Raw genomic sequence first — 16,855 nt, 5'->3', positions numbered from 1 at the left:
TTAATTAGACACCGTTTGATCGATAAATAATAATCAAAAGAAAACAATGAAAAAGAAAATTAGAAGAATAGGAAAGATGAACACAAAGACCAAGAAAGAGAAAGAAAAAAAACGACAAACGGAGAGGGAAATTCAAAACTGTTGAACATGATTTGAACACGAATTGAAACCGGAGAAGAAAACGGCAATGGTTTGATGCGTTTTCGCTATGACCCAATGTAACCGTAGTAGTTGTGATTGATTCGATATGGCCAAGAATAGAGCGTGTTAAGAGAAATTATGCTTTGAGTACTGTTAGGTGCCAAAATTTAAGATTGTTTGGTATTCATTTTTCTGAATCAATATGGGTAATTCTCGCTGAGACCGGCCCACTGTTTACACCTTGTCTTCAAAAATAGTTATGGTGGCGATTTTCTGAAAGTCCTCGATAAAAAAAATAAGGAAAATGCATTTGGTTACTCAAATTGATGGACCCCCCGTTAGTTACAGCCACAACAATTTTTGCAGACCCCTCGATTTTGGTCAAATGGTGGCTCATTTAAACCGCTATAACTCGAAAACTTGTCCAAAAAACACCTCAAAACGAATTGTTGTTGAAAAGAGGGAAGATAGAGTTGGGTAGGCCATATTGATTTTGGCCGCCATCTTGGATTTTTATACCAAAACATTTTTTCCACCATGATGGCAACCACCGATTTTCAATTATCAATTGAAAGCTGAGACATTTATGCATAACATATCAAAAAATTAGAGATTACATGTTTAATTAGAGTTAGATCGTTTGAGCTCATCAAAGGTTTAAAATGGATTGAGTACGAGAATATATTGGCAATAAACCGTGTATTTCCGATGTTAATTTTAATGGGCAAGATACTAATTTATCTCACATTTAATATGAGATAACTAAAAATGGTTATAGTAGAACATTTGAGAAAATTGTGAACTACTTATAAGGGAATTCACTTAAAAACGCATTTTTATGCTGATTAACGTCGTGATCACCAACGGATGGAAACGAATAATTAATCTGGCAATCCAGATCCCATGGGATCTGGGTTTCCATCAGAACTCAAGGATCTTATCTGGAAACTGTGATCTCATCTGTCTTTTGAAATCTCATCTGGAACCTGGGATCTTATGTAGAAACTACGATCTCATCAGATATCCAGGATCTCATCTCTAATCTGAGATTCCATCATAAATCAAAAATTTCATCTAGCATGTGTGGATTAATCTGGTATCTCTAATCTTATCTCTCGATTAACGGCTACGCAGTCTTGGGATTTAAAAAACGAGTTGTTTTATTCACCCGACGTTTCGACACGGGGATAGTGCCTTCCTCAGGGGGAAAATAATTACTATCGTTTTTTGTCAATTGTTTTGTCTAACTGTAACGCTGTAACGAAAATTTTCGCCATTGCCAAAAAACCGTTAAACTGAAAGTGATTCCGAAGTCATGTACCAAAAACGACACAAAAAGGGACAGTTACAGTTAGACAAAACAATTGACAAAAAACGATAGTAATTATTTTCCCCCTGAGGAAGACACTATCCCCGTGTCGAAACGTTGGGTGAATAAAACAACTCGTTTTTTAAATCCCAAGACTGCGTAGCCGTTAATCGAGAGATTCAACCATACAGTCGTATTTCAATAGCTCTAATCTTATCTGCAACTTGTGATTCCAGCTGGAATCTGGGATATCATTTGGAATCTGGGATCTATTCTATCTTATGAAATCTGGAATCTCATCCGGATTCAAAGATTCTATTTGGTACCGTAAACCGGGGTCAAATTGACCAGCGGGATGAAATTGACCATTCGGGTACTACATTATGATTCCATACTGTGAACTCTTAAGCGTCGTAATGATCTAAAACATTTTACGTCATCTGGTTCGTAGATGTCTAGAGATGAGTGTTTACTTTTTTTTTAGAAAAAAGTTAGTTTTGCCTTATTTTTTAGGAATTTGAAATGTATTTAGCTGAAATCATTGCTACTAAAAATCGATTGCTAATACGACTTCTCGTAAATTCTCTGTTTTGACATTTTTGTGGAGCCTTGGTTGGGAAGTTATGGAGCAATTTTGAACATAAAATAGTAATAAAAAAGTTCATTTTATGATAAAAAAGTCATTTATTGTGAAAGAAAACACTTATTTTGAAGGAAATTGCCTACCTTAAGGCGTTTAAGGCGAAACTGGAAGCATTTCCTCACTTTTTGGTTTTTGATTTTTTTATTCAATAACGAAGCAATATTTTTAAAATCGGTTTTCGTGCCCATGTAGAGTATGGATCAAGGTATTTTCTGATTTTTTTTTTGTGGTGGAAAATGTTTTTCGTTTTTGCAGAAACCATTTTTGAGCAAAATTTCACGAAAAAAAATGGTTTCTGCAAAAAAATGGAAAACATTTCCCACCTCAAAAAAATTCAGAAGATATCTTGGTACGTACTCTACATGTGCACGAAAACCAATTTTGAAAATATTGCTTCGTAATTTAATAAAAAATCATAAACCGAAAAAATGAGGAAATGCTTCTAGTTTCGCCTTAAGCTGAAATTTCAAAATTTAATTTTGTATTTTAAATATTAAATTCACTAGTTCTAAGATTTTTAACGCGTTATTCGGTTTTAGAAGAACAAAATTAAGTTATTTAACTTAAAGTTTAAATTTGTTGAACAAAGTTCTGTCACATGGTTCCATGGAGATCCCCTGGGTACTGGTTTTACAGAAATTCTTTTGGCAATATTTGAATTATCACTGATGTTATCCGCAAAAGTTGTTTAACAGTGATCGATTTGACCCCGGATTACGGTATCTGGAATTCAATCTAGAATCTGAGTTCACATTTGAAATCTGTTATCTCATCTATATTGTCATCAAAAATTGGAAATGTTAGAAGTTTAACATTGAAAAATTATCTTTTCAGATAAAAAAGGAGCATGTAAAAATTTGAAGTCTAATTTTCAAGGCTGAATGGTCTCTGAAGTGGGAACTGAAGTTTTGAAAATGTTGTTTAGTGAGCCCCTGAAAAACAAATTTTGTTTTAACATGAAATAAAGTTTTCGACAGCTTCAAACAAACATTTTTGCTGTACAAGCGTGGAACAAACAACTCTTAAGCCTCCTAAGATGCTAGGATTTTCGCTTCACGATGGCGAACGTGCAGCGTGTCTGTCTGGGTCATATTGACCTCAATATACTATAGGGATAAACAAACTTTAGCTCAAATGACTGCTGTTCAACTAGCTCTGTTTCTTGAGGGGTTGTCTACTAACTATCTTTATCTGCTGTCTCAAAAAGTATTAAAATTTTCCAGGCACTGTGGCAGCAATAATTGTTGTTGGTATATTACAAACTCTTCTAAGAACTAGGTTTCTAACACATGTTATTCTAATACTTATTTGAAATTTCATTTCATTTCAAGTCATACTACCGGAAAAGGACAAACCCGATTTTTTTTATAAAGATGCTGGAAACATTAAAAGAAATTTTCTGGCATTGTCCTTTATGAATACTTGGTTGGATGCTGAGCATGTTTTTCATTGTTGCTAATTATTTACAGATTTTATGCAAAATTGTATGAAAAATTCTAAAATTAAAAATGCCAAGAAACTTGGCACATTACGACCAAGATTTTCCACAATTTTCCTGAAGAACACATCAATTTATCTTGTGAAGTTACTTTTGAAGATAAAAGTTGAACTTCCAGTATGACTCTTGCTTTTGAGATCAATAATAGTTCCTTTCCCAGAAACTAGGCTATATTCAAATGTATTATATGAACTACTTCCAAGATTTTCAGCGAAATTCGAATTCTTGTTTACATTTCTGACAATATATTAGATATTAGGGGTATTCACTAAACAGATTAAATTGTTGCGTAAGCCATGATTTTCTGATTATTTGAAATGTTTTATGATTTTGCTAATGAAATAATCAAAGATTGCCTTGGTGATCGCGACGTTTAATCAGTTTAATCAGTTTACGCTGTTAAATGAATCCTCCTATTGTAAAACTCTAAAAAAATCATTAGTGGATACATTCATAAATTTCAGGTTGATTCCAGGAGAAATCCAATGCAGCCAATGTGACATCCAGAGCTGCTGAAATTCTACCTCATCAAGAACATGGTAAATCACGTTCTTTTAATTTCACGATTGAATGGATTAAAACTTGGAACAAAACTTATGTAGATGAACTTCCAATGGAACACGTAAGCAAAAACTAACGGGAGTTCCTGGATAATTGAAACATACCATACAAATTTGGACCAACATTGTAAAAAAAATATTGCTTTACTAAAATGTTGATAAGGCATTGCGAGCAGTAAGAACACGCAAATCAACATCAGTAACCGAAAGGTTGATGTTATATGTCCCTGGTTTAACAATGACGTGTAATATCACTGTTTACAGATGTTGGTATACCCTATTAAAATGTTTCTATTTTTTAACTGTATTAACGAAATTTTTAGCCCTAGTCTACTTCATCTCGGGACCCACGCTTTACTTCCCTTCCAAGGAAAAAACTCACATTTTGTGAGTTTTTTCGGGAGCTGGATCCGATCCCAGGTCCTCGGCGCGACAGTCACGTGCTCTAACCATCTCACCATGTCCACTCCACTTGTAAAATGTTTAAATACAGGATCCACAGATTCCAGTATCATGGACTCAAGAGTTTCAGAGGATACATTCCAGGAAAATAAGTATATGGTTATGTTTAATAAAAACTCTATCGTTCCTGGTTATGTTTAATAAAAACTCTATCGTTCCTGATGAAACTCCCTAAGATTTTTCTTTGATTTTCTTGGAAATAGTTTTTGGTGTTTTTTTTTATATTTTCTTAATAATTCTGAATTATAAGATTTATTGTATTTTTGTAGTTTTTTTTTGTTTTTATTTATGTGTATTTTAACTTAGAAGCTAATTCTACACTATTTTTGTAGTTAAAGAATAAAACACAACCAGCATCTACGGGATGAATGACCCATAAAAGGTTAAAATCTCCGATAACAAACAAACAAACAACAACCAGCATCTTGTGACTATTTGCAGCATTGGTCAATTAACATCTAAATTAACGATTTATGCCAAATAATTCGTTATACCAAATCCAATTTCATAGTTTTAAACATTTTAAGTTGAGTACTTAACTTGCATGTAAGTTTTGGAGGCTGACTTGTATGGCAAATATTGTACCTACCAGTATTTGAAATAAAATCTGGGATTAATATTTAGCAGCATAATTCAAATAAGTATAAAATGGGAAATGTCAATGTTTGTTGAGCTAAATCATGGCTCAACAAACATTGACTCTACATTTTGTTTCTAGATCGGTTTCAAAAATTTATTGCGATGGCTTGGGCGATAGTATAATAAAAGTTTTTATTGATTCATGTCAAATGATATTGTTAGCATAATTTTCAATTGTTGTTATTGATTGTTACTTATTTTACATTGTTTACCTAATTTACAAATAATCTCTTGCGAAAACATTTATTTCAAGACATGATTCACAGGAGACAGTGTTCTTCTTTATTTAAGTATTTGTTTTGTATTCAAGTAAGTCCGTATCTCAAGGCTAAGTGGTCCCTCAAGGGGCCGAAAGTTGTCAAAAATGGTTTGGGACCAAGAAAACATGAAAATTTTTTCGACGAAAAAATACGCTATTCTACTAAACCGGTGATTTAATGACCTTAAAGGCCGAAAATGTGCTTAGAATTGCGAAATCTCTACTCGTTTTTGAATTATTGAACAAAATAGGGTAGGTTTCCTTAGGAATCTAAAAAAATGGTCAAAAATGCTGATTTTTCGGTTGTTTTTTGTCAATGTCTCGGAAACGAGTGAAGATATCGCAAATCTAAGCACATTTTTGGCCCTTTAGGGTCCTAAAATTACCGGTTTTAGTGGAATAGCGTACTTGTTTTGTCGAAAAAAAATTCATGTTTTTTTGGTCCCATACCATTTTTGATAAATTTAGGCCCCTTGAGGGACCACTTAGCCTTGAGATACGGACTTCAAATTTTGACACGATCATTTCTTAGCTGAAATGATCATTTTCGAACTTATAACAATGATCAATCATCGAACTTATAGCATTTCTAATTTTTGCATAATAAGGGACGGCCTAATGTTGGGTTATCTCCACCGAATAATCCGTTTATTTTTACCGAACTTCGGTAAAATTCTTCTGAATTCCGATAATCTGGACTTTTACAGAAATCAGAACAACAGAAAGAAATACAAGTAAAACAAGTACGCAAAAATTTGTGGTGTTCTGTAGTTTTGAATGGAGCCATACTGGTTAAGTTTGTATTAGAATCTTGCAAATTTATCTCAAATTCTGAATACAAAGAGTTCACTGATTACTTGGTCTCCATGCAATGGCAGGCAAAGGAAGTCCTTCAACTAATAATTGTGGAAGTGCTCTAAGAACACTAAGTTGAAGCGAGGCAGGCCAAGTCCCAGTGGGGACGTAGAGCCATAAAGAAGAAGAAGATTACTTGGGCAATCTTATTCTGACTTTTCCAAAATACGAAAAGCGCCCTGTACATTCAAAAATAATAACATACAAATTTGTAAAATTTAGTGCTACGTAACCTAAGTTTATCAAAACGTATTAAAACGATAAATGTATTTATACAAAAAGACAGTTCAAATTTTCTATGACTTATGCTTCAACAAAACCTGCTGGTGAGTCGCCAAATTCTATAGCAATCAAAAGTGAGTCACAGACTGAAAAAGTTTGAGAACTCCTGGAATATACGACCGACGAAGCGATGTTACTGCTTATAGCTCGTCGGCGCTTATACTTCAAATTTTTGTAATTTGCCAAATCGGAGTTGCATTTTTTCGACAAACGAGCTATTTTTATTTCTATTTTTTTTTTATTTTAGAATAGAACTAGGTATTTATTTAGAAACTACAGGGGGTGGCCAAAATGTTTGAGATAGGTAACTTTATTTTCTCTCGCAAATTTTTTTTTCTCAAATTTTGACTGCTCAATTTTTCTCAAATTTTGACTGCTTGTCAACCAATTATATGTGCATCATTGGAACAAATTTGAACTCGGTTGGTTGATCTTTCGCGAAGTTAGAACCGTTCCCATAAATCACAATTTTTCAACAACTTTTTTGAACTCTCATATCTCGGAAGCCAGTGAACCGAATTGAATGAAATTTTGAATGTTTATCAACAATATTTTAATGCTTCATAAGTCTTCAAAACATAGGATCTTTTTGAACGTTGAAAAGGTTAGGATGCATTGACAATTTTTGGATTTTTTTTTCCTAAAAAACGCATTTTTTTTTCAACATTATTGTCATTACATTTTAGATTTGATATTCAAAGATTTTCTACTTTTGTTCTCAAGATATCTTTAATAAGATATATTAGAGCCTGTTTGGATTAAAGGAAAAACGCATTTAGTAATTTTTGCACGGTATTGTAAATTTGGCTTATTTTTTTTATATGAGTGAAAATGTCAAACGCTATAACTTGATTCGCAGTGATAAAATAATCAATTTTATAACGTCGTATCATGAATCAATATATTGTTGATAATTGTTGATAATAGTGTTTTAAGACCAGATTAACCAAACTTGTACCAATGATGCACATATTGACAAATAGTCAAAATTTGAGATTTTTTTATGCACTTCATGAAAATTACAACATGTTTAACTTTTTTGTGAGAAAAAAAAAGTTGCCTATCCGAAACATTTTAGCCACCCCCTGTTTTTCTCACAAACACACCGAGTTTTGCTTGTTTTAGGCTATTTTCGAAAAAGGAATGCTAATTATTGACTGCTTGTTAAATTAATTTGTCAATTTGTAGTGTTTAAGGACCAGTTTGATATTGAAAAGCTTATCTGTAAAATGTTCCTGACATACGTCATAACCTAGTTGACATATTTTTCCAGACATGTCTTCATGAGGAGTTGAATTTATTATAACTTAGCTCTCGGAAATTCGACCATCATTAGAGAACCGCAATTACGCTGTGTACCACAACCGTGTTTTTTTTACTGGTGCGTTTTGTGCTGAAATCTACAAGCCAAATTCTCTTCTATCATATTATTCAAATTTCATGTGTTTGGGATGCTCAATTTCCCCAAGATAAGCGTGAGTGAGGAACGTTTGTCATATTTTTTGTGTGCATGACACACTTTAATGGTGTCTACTAAACACCGACAAAGAATTTATTATATTTTAGATAAATGACTCATAGAGATTTAGTTTAACCCTCTAATACTCAACCCCACCTTAAGGCGGGGTATAGTTTAATTTTTATATTTTTTCTACCATACTTTTATATTTTTGGCTGTTCTGTACATCTCAAAATGGGTTTTGACGTCTTTTAAGCGTATTTACGTTAAACAAAAACATTGAAATGTTGATTCTTTGGTCACCATCTTATAGGTAATAGTTTCATTTGTACTGATTCGCAACAATTTATATATTTAAAAATTTCCTCAATTATTCCATTATAGTAAGAAAGTTGAAAACACTCTAAAATTGTTTTCTTAAAGTTACACGTAAAATAAAATATTTCATGAAAAAAAATTTTAACAATAATCATAAAATCTCAAAATGTTTTCGTCTTAAAAAAAATCTCTATCCCAAATAGGCTTCCACAAAAAATATAAAAAACGAAGACCAAAATTCACAAAATCGCGAATAAAATCATCCGATTTAAGAATCACCTTCCAAAACATGTTTATATTGGCGAAAAATGCTAATTGCTATAAAAAATGGGTATAAGAGATTTAACGCACACTTCGCAATAACCTCTGCGAAAACTTTTCTGAACAAATTATGGCAAAAGCTTTTGTGGAAGCTGTTCCATATTTTTCCATAAGTGCAGTTTTTTCTAAAAGTTTTGGAATATTTTGGGGAATCTTCAAAAATTGCAGTAAAATCATCATTTGTTTTCTTTTTTTAGTACCATTAAAAGATTATTATCAAAAAATGAGAATTGACTAACACGAATTGGCGTATGGTTTTTGGACACCAAATTTTAATATAAAGCTAGGAATAATTTCATAGCACAATTAACGCATTTTACATTTTCAAGTAACGACTTTGGACTTTCTTTATCATTTTGCAATTTTCAAATTTTGACTGCTACTTGATTGAGTAGTGATTAACCTGAACCTGACGCTTACAAAAAAAAATGTTATAGCAAATAGGTTATTTTTCATTTAATTAAAATAAGGCCAAAGTTTCAACATCATACCACAGTTGAAGATAGTATTTAACTTATTTAATATATTAATCACTGAACAACAATAACAAAACAGTCGACAATTGATTGGAAAAGCAATGAAACTGATATGAAAAATATATGATTTCTAACATTTAAGCCAAATTATATATATTTTTTTCTTGTGAACAATTTTAGGTGACTCAAACGTCTTTCAAACTTGGTCTTCAATATTCAGAATTACATTTAATTCGGATCATCGAATCTAACGATTTAAAAATTAAAAAAATGAGTATATTATTTAGATTATTAAGCATTTCGTTGGAATCACTCGTTAGTAAGAGGAATATTACATTCTTTCTCAAATGTGTACCAATTACAACTGACGGTCAAAATTTGAGTATTTTTAGTGCTCTTTACAAAAAGTTATAGCTTTTAAAAACACATTTTTTTACCGGCTGTTCGGGTCCGTATGAAGTTGATCATCAATATTAACCTCTTTTCTCGATCAGTCTAGATGGCTGTGTAGTGTTGGTAGCGGTTGTCACAATTGATTAAGAATAACACTACGGACTGCCTGTTCCGATGGTAAGAGTCCACCAAACAGGTGACCCCTAATTCATGGTGTGATGCGGCTATATGCTTACCGTGCTTAAGAATAAATGGTTAGGGGGGTCCAATAAAATCCTAACCGCTTAACGGAGCCTGTGGAGTACTAGGGCGCTTTCCACAGAATTCTGCCCTTACTGCGCTAACCGGTGCAATGGTGCAGTTGACCTTGTGTTTCTCCGAGATAATCTGCTGTCCGTCTTAAGTCTCAACTGCGAGTCGCAATAGGGGTGGGATTATAAGTATGTTGTTTATTAACTTTAATTATAACCTATATGGCTCTTCGCATTATGCGTTCTTCACAGTGTCCTCTGTGTATCTCCGTCTCTGGCGTTCTTCAATTGATACCGAATTGGTTTTTATCGCTGCTCTTTTTTCTTGTGTTGTGATTGTAAGAGTTTGATCGTACCTAGTTTGGGTAGTGTCTATGGTTATGACAGATCAGATCAATCTTCAGCATAAAAAAAAACTTTGGTCCAAGAACCTTACTTTCGTAGGGGGGAATTTCCATGTAGATATTATGCCTATATGGTTCCGCATTTTGCGTTTCACCCGATGTTTGCTACTTTCAGGTAAAGTTGAAATGGCAATCTCGCGTGTCATGCCTCGAGCCTCAAAATGTTTTGATAAAATTGCTTGTTTGCAGCCTTACTATTCCCAAATCTTGGTGGGATTATACTGTCGAATTTATTCCGTAAGTGGATAATGCATCGTATGAAGATCAGACCTATCAATTTGACCTCTTTCTTATGATATGATTAGAACGCTTTGTCGAGCATCACACCCGTGATGTTTTTTCTGGCAAATATGCCTCTCCATGGGAACCAACATGCTTACCAAAATGGAAAGTCCACTGTGATTTGTTTACATAATGTTGTTTACGATGTCGGAAAAGCATTCATTCAAAATCAATTTTGTTGGGTGTTTTCTTGGATTTCCAGGCTACTTTCGAACACGTACCTTTCGATTCCATATTGGAAGCCGCATGGATTGACTTTTTATCTTTCAACAATTTCCAATTGGATTTACGAAATCCTCAAAAACCAACATCTCTTCTCGGCATTACGTCAAGCAGCGATTAGGAAATTGTGTGTTTGTGGATGCCCCCATGTGGGAGTCTTGCCATCACTTTTGAGGAATCTCGTAGCAGAAACGCAATTGAGATAACTCAATGTGGTTTTCCTTCTTATGATTTTGTCCATCACAAGCCTCAACAGGTTGCTTCATTTGAAAATCTTAGCTGAGAATCCGACTGTGGAACTTTGAATCATTTGATATGTAACTACCCAATTTTTTACGCAACTGCGTTTCCGAGTACTCGGTAAACACTTGATTAAGTGAAACTGACCTATGAAGCCCGAATCTTCAGGATGTTCTGTTGTTCCCGTTATTGCAAGTAGCTATAGGCTTACTTTACGCTTTATGCGTTTATAACAGTGCCCCAGTTGTGGTACCCTTATGCGATTATGTCGGCCCAATTCCCTTACCTTCGCTATCCCATCCCTTATTCCTCCCTTCGCTCTCCCTCAGGTAAATGATGAAAAGGCTCGTATTCATGGCGATGGCATAAATTTCCCAAATGGAGGAGAACGTGCCACTGGAGCCGACCTACTGATACCTGATACCTGATAGATTATTAAGCATTTCATTAGAATCGCTCGTAAGTACGAGGAATATTACATTCTTTCTCAAATGTGTATCAATTACAACTGACGGTCAAAATTTGAGTATTTTTGTTGCTCTTTACAAATAGTTATAGCTTTTAAAACACATTTTTTTTTTTAGAAAGGTTTTCCGATCTTTTTGTCTACACCCTAATTTCCATACCAGTTTTCAAATTTATCAAACTTTTTTTTCAACTTAAGGTAAGAAATAAGTTTATAGTTTGGAGAAATGTTCGAAGACAGTGTGTATGTATGGTGCAGGTGTGAGTAGAAGTATGTTTGGAATGTTGTTTCATGCTAACTATGATTCAATTAAGTACAACTGATGGTAATGTAAATGCTACAGAGTTCAGGTTCATCGATAGTGTTACACGGTGTTAGTGTTACTACAAACCCATTTTATGTATCATTAGCTGATTATTGTAATAAGTTTCAAACAGTAGTTTTTAATCAACATTATGTAAAAAAAGACAGAAGACAGTGGAAAGAATAAAGTTTTAAATAAATTTCGCTTGAGAGAGTTGAGTCCAAATTTTTAATTAATTTTTTATCGGAAAGTTAAATGGAAACAAAATTAAAATCTACATCAGAAAGGCGTTAGTCGCAACCGCTTCTCGAAAGTACAGTTCAAACACTCATCAGTGCATTATTGGCCTAGTGAGAGAGAGGGAGAAAGAGAAGCAGCGTCACTTCGGTACTACCGTTTCCGAGGCGTTCTCTTACGTTCTTAGTTCACTGTATCATAGTCGCTTGCTTTCTGTGAATATTTTGGAAAAATCTAAACTGCAGACGCTGCGACAGATCTTTTCTTACTGTGAAAAGTGAGAACATGGAAGGGTAACAGAGAAGAAGAATTATACATTTAGTTTCGGTTGTTTGTTTGGCGTCGATGGGTTTGATTTGGCGTTATTCACATAATGGTGGATGGTACAATTAACACAGTAATGGGATCAATCGGTTTTCGGTTTACGCATATTCTGTTGAGTTGGCTTTATTTTATACATATCGGTTACAAATATCCACAAAATCATTATGCGCTGTGCTGCATAACAATCGGAATTGCATTGCATTCTGTGTTGTCTACGTGTGTTTTTTTTTGTTTTGATTTGGAAGTCGTTCTGTGGACTTCTTGGGCCAATTGCTGGTGGGTGATGATCTGGTGATGTTTCGTGTATATTCACAAGCAAAATAAATGCCATGGATCAAAAAACAAAACACATCACAGAAAATATGGAAAATGCGGCTTTGTATGACTGTAAAAGGTGTATTTCAAGAAGACTATTTTTCCTGTTCCGTCGATTCTTTCCTTGACGAAGCTTGAGTGGTGCAATAATATAAGATAAATCTGGCAATAATTTAAGATAAATCTGGACCTGGACCATATCGATGGACTGGCATAGGGCTTTTGAAAGGTGGAAGCGGCATTTTGATGAACAAGTACGTACAGAGTTGTACCACTCTCACAGTTCCACTCTTAATCACTACTCAGTTTATCTATGCGAGTCAAGAAAGAAGCAGCAAATAATTCGTTCGTAATCTGAATCGGAAGCAAGTAAACGGAGAAATCTGAAAATAATTCCGGAGAAATCTGAGGAAATTCCGAAATACTCCAAAAATCTTTGAGTACATTCCCGTGCAGAATAACTGAAAAAATCTCCGGTGGGCTGCCTGGTAGAATCCAAGGAGAAACACTGGAAATATCAGAAACATCCATAAAGATTTTCCGGATCGAGCTCTGCAAAAAACTCTTGGCGATTCCGGGAAAATCTATAGAATTCAATGGGAAACTTCATGAGATAAGCTCCAGGACACCTTTTAGAGAAATCCTTGCAGCAAATATTGTCAAAACCTCGTACAGCTCTGAACGCAATCCTAGGAAAATCACCAGAAGAAACACGTTGAGAAATCCCACAAAAAACTTCAAGAGAAATCCTGGAAAACCTTTTGAAAAATTGCGGATGAATTACCAGGATGAATTCTCGCAGAAGACTCGAGAGGTATTTTTGAAGCAGCCCTGGGAGAACCTTTGGGACGCCGGGATTACCTCTGGAAATGTAGCAGTTGAAATCCAATGATTAATTACAGAGGAAGTTTCAGATCAGTTCGCTTACCGGGAATTGATTAGTTGGCACAAAAAGTAAACAGTTTAGCCGACGAAAAAGTAAACAGTGTGCGCGGAAGATTCTGAATTTTGCGTTCCAGGAGGTGGTTAGCCGACTGAAAAAGTAAACAGTATACGCGAAAGATTCGAAAATTCGCTTATCGGGAGTTGGTTAGTCGGCGAAAAAGTTAACAAAGTGCGCTAAAGATTCGAAGGTTCGCTTATCGGGAGTTTGTTAGTCGGCACAAAATGTAAACAAAGTGCGCGGAAAATTCGAAAGTTCGCTTATCGGGAGTTCGTTAGTCGGCGCAAAACGCAAACAAAGTGCGCGGAAGATTCGGAAGTTTTCTTATCGGGAGTTGGCTGGTCGACGCAAACAGTAAACAACAAGTAAAAGTAAACGGAAGTTCGCGCGGGAGTTGGTTAGTCGACAGAAAAGTAAACAGTGTACGCAGAAGATTCGGAATTTCGCTTATCGTGAGTTGGATGGTCGGCACAAAACGTAAACAAGGTGCGCTGTAGATTCGGAAGTTCACTTATCGGGAGTTGGTTAGTCGGCGCAATAAGTAAACAGTGTGCACCAAAGATTCGGAAGTTCACGTGGGATTTGGTTAGTCGACGGAAAAGTAAGCAGTATGCGCGGAAGATTCGGAACTTGGAATTGGTTAGTCGGTGCAAAAAGTAAACAATGTGCGCGGAAGATTCAAAAATTCGCTTATCGGGAGTTGGTTAGACGGCGCAAAAGTAAAGAAAGTGCGCGGAAGATTCGGAGGTTCGCTTATCGGGAGTTGGTTAGTCGCCGCAAAACGTAAACAAAGTGCGCAGAAGATTCGGAAGTTCGCTTATAGGGAGTTGGTTAGTCGGCGCAGAAATTAAACAATGTGCGCGGAAGATTCAAAATTTCGCTTATCGGGAGTTGGTTAGTCGGTGCAAAAAGTAAACAAAGTACGCGAAGATTCGGAATTTCGGGAGTTGGATAGTCATCGCAAAAGGTAAACAGTGGTGCACGGAAGATTCGGAAGTTCTTTCGAGAGTTGGTTGATCGATGAAAAGGTAAAGAGTGTGTGATTCAGAAGTTTGCTGGCCAGGAGTTCATTATTTGGCGCCAACAGTAAACAGTGACCGACCAGTTCACGTTCACTTTGCGCCATCCGTCGTTGTTTCGAGTTTGTGTACGGAAAGAGAAGCACCTCAGGAGAAATCTCAGGAGAAACTCATGTAGAAATCCCGCGAAAATCTGTAACAGTCTTCCTTGACGGAACTATTGGAGAAATTGAGGGTAAGCTTTGGGTGAAATCCTGGAAGGAATTTCGGGAAAAAATCCGAAAAAAAACCCGGAAGTAACCGTAGAACCAAATAGAAAGTCAAGACCGCAAGTACCGATAGAAAGTCAAGAAGGTCTTCCAGAAGGTGTTCAAAAGAAATCCTGGATAGACTTCCAAGCAAATCTCTGAAGGAATCTCTGAATTCTGCACCATTACTCTTTTGAGATTTCGAACTCTTTCAAAAGCATCCATCGAAATATCCAGGTTTCTTTTGAATCTTCCTAGTTCAAAGAGAAACTGCAAAATTCAAGTGATGTACCTACGATCCTGTGCACACAGTCAGTGGGGACTATTTCAGAGCATGGCTTTCCGCCGAAATTAGGCACGCTAATACGCGGTACGTAAAGGTATTCGGGTTTTCTCATTTTTTTTTCTCATTTATGGCACCACTGAGCTTCGCCAAGGAGACCATTAACCCCAGTTTGTAGAACCCAATCTTCCTGATAGGTAAGCTGTGTTCTAGCATGTGGAATACATTTGTGTGTGTGTTTTTTTTTCAGTCTGAAAGAAAACTAAGTAATCCCTATACAATCTCCCAGTACGTAAAAGTTTTTTGTTTGTTTGGGCAACCTTGCACCTGCTGAACATTGTAACTTGCCTGCATCCAGAGTACAACGCAAGTGTCTATCTGTATATGTGACAACAGAGTTTAATAAGTGTTAGATCCGGAAGAGGATAGAAAGAGAAGCCACACAGACGTAACATCGTAGAAGTTAGGAAGTTCTGAGTGACTGATTATCGAGAAAAGTACGTTCCTCAAATGGCATAAGTATGAAGCAATGTGCATATTTCTTCTACTATGTTACGTCTGATGGTCTGTAAACAATGTGTAAGTATGAGAACTGAACAGTAACAACATAAGCGAGCGCATGCGCAAATCACTAGTCCTATCTGTACCATTTGCGAGTTTCGTTGTAGGTTTAATACTCTGTGTTCGGCTACGGTGAATGTTGTCTTGAAAATGGCAATACAGGTAGTTGAACTGCTGTCTGGCTTTTGTAGACTTTGATGTAGAGAGACGTGAAGCGAGTAAGATATAATGTGCGATACACGTTCGCATTTGGACGATGCAGAATGGTCTAAAGGTTGAAAAACAAAATGTCTGAAAACATCGATAGGCGGAAGGTCAAAAATGTTTTTTGTCTGTCCTGATAGTTCTTTTTACTTGAAACATACTTACAGAAGACCACTTTATCAAGAATACTAGTATCACTGCTGAAAAATGAGAGACAGTGCTAGCAGCATACTCCTCGGATAAAGATAGAACAATTTCACTTTCATGAAGAGGTAGCACCTTAGCTCAACAGGTGGCTCTGCTATCGCTGACGTTTAAAATGTGTATGGGAAATTGCTAAGGCTCCAAGTCTTCTTGAAGAAGTAGTCTTCTTTTTTACCCTATCAAGTTTTTCAATCAGCTTTGTGTTCTTCCGACGTATTGTTTTTCGACCTTTTGTCCAACATTCATGAAAATAGATGCAACTAATAGAAAACTATAAGAAATGTGAATAGAAACTAGAATCACTACCTTTGCTAATATACAGTGGATTTCCGGATATTGGTATCAGCCTTGCTTTCTTCTTGACTTATTGGTTAAAACACTAAAGTTTAGGATGCGGAAAACTAGCAGCGTGAGTGCATAAAAATTAAGCGGCAAAAATTTGGTTTGAAACGAAAACAAAGAGCGAATCGCTTTCTCTTGGCATTGTCATTACATATCCTCGTCGTCGGATGGTGGCGGACGAATGACGATATTGTCCGGATCTTCCTCGACGTCGTAGTCCTGAGGTACCGCGTGCACCTCTTCCTCTTCCTCCTCTTCTTCCTCTTCCTCTTCGACGCCCACGAGCTCGTCCATTCGTTCCTCGACGTGATGCGGTCGATAGAGGCTGCCACGTGACGATCGGCCGTCTTTCTTATCGACACGAACTGAGAGATGTTACACGAGCGATTGA

General features: G+C 35.8%; 1 protein-coding gene across 20 annotated transcripts in view; it reads right to left on the bottom strand.

The window, feature by feature from the left end:
• LOC109425098 (tropomodulin-1) overlaps positions 1 to 16,855 on the bottom strand; it is a 283,267-nt gene that overhangs the window by 17,285 nt on the left and 249,127 nt on the right. For 7 of the 20 annotated variants that reach the window (XM_062845577.1, XM_029861765.2, XM_029861763.2 and 4 more), the window contains 2 exons: positions 16,616 to 16,829; positions 12,201 to 12,289 (listed from right to left, as the gene is read on the bottom strand). The exons of 5 other annotated variants lie outside the window; for them this stretch is intronic. In XM_062845577.1, the coding sequence (XP_062701561.1) occupies positions 12,256 to 12,289; positions 16,616 to 16,829 (248 nt within the window). In that variant the 3' untranslated portion in view covers positions 12,201 to 12,255. Of the gene's footprint in view, positions 1 to 12,178; positions 12,290 to 13,492; positions 15,907 to 16,428; positions 16,830 to 16,855 lie in introns of those variants that run through there. 8 more of the 20 variants (XM_029861771.2, XM_029861770.2, XM_062845574.1 and 5 more) reach the window with 7 other exon arrangements.

The sequence above is a fragment of the Aedes albopictus genome, chromosome 1, assembly GCF_035046485.1.
Source record: "Aedes albopictus strain Foshan chromosome 1, AalbF5, whole genome shotgun sequence".
In the NCBI taxonomy this organism is placed as follows: Eukaryota; Metazoa; Arthropoda; class Insecta; order Diptera; family Culicidae; genus Aedes; species Aedes albopictus.
This window is presented reverse-complemented; position numbering and strand designations above follow the sequence as displayed.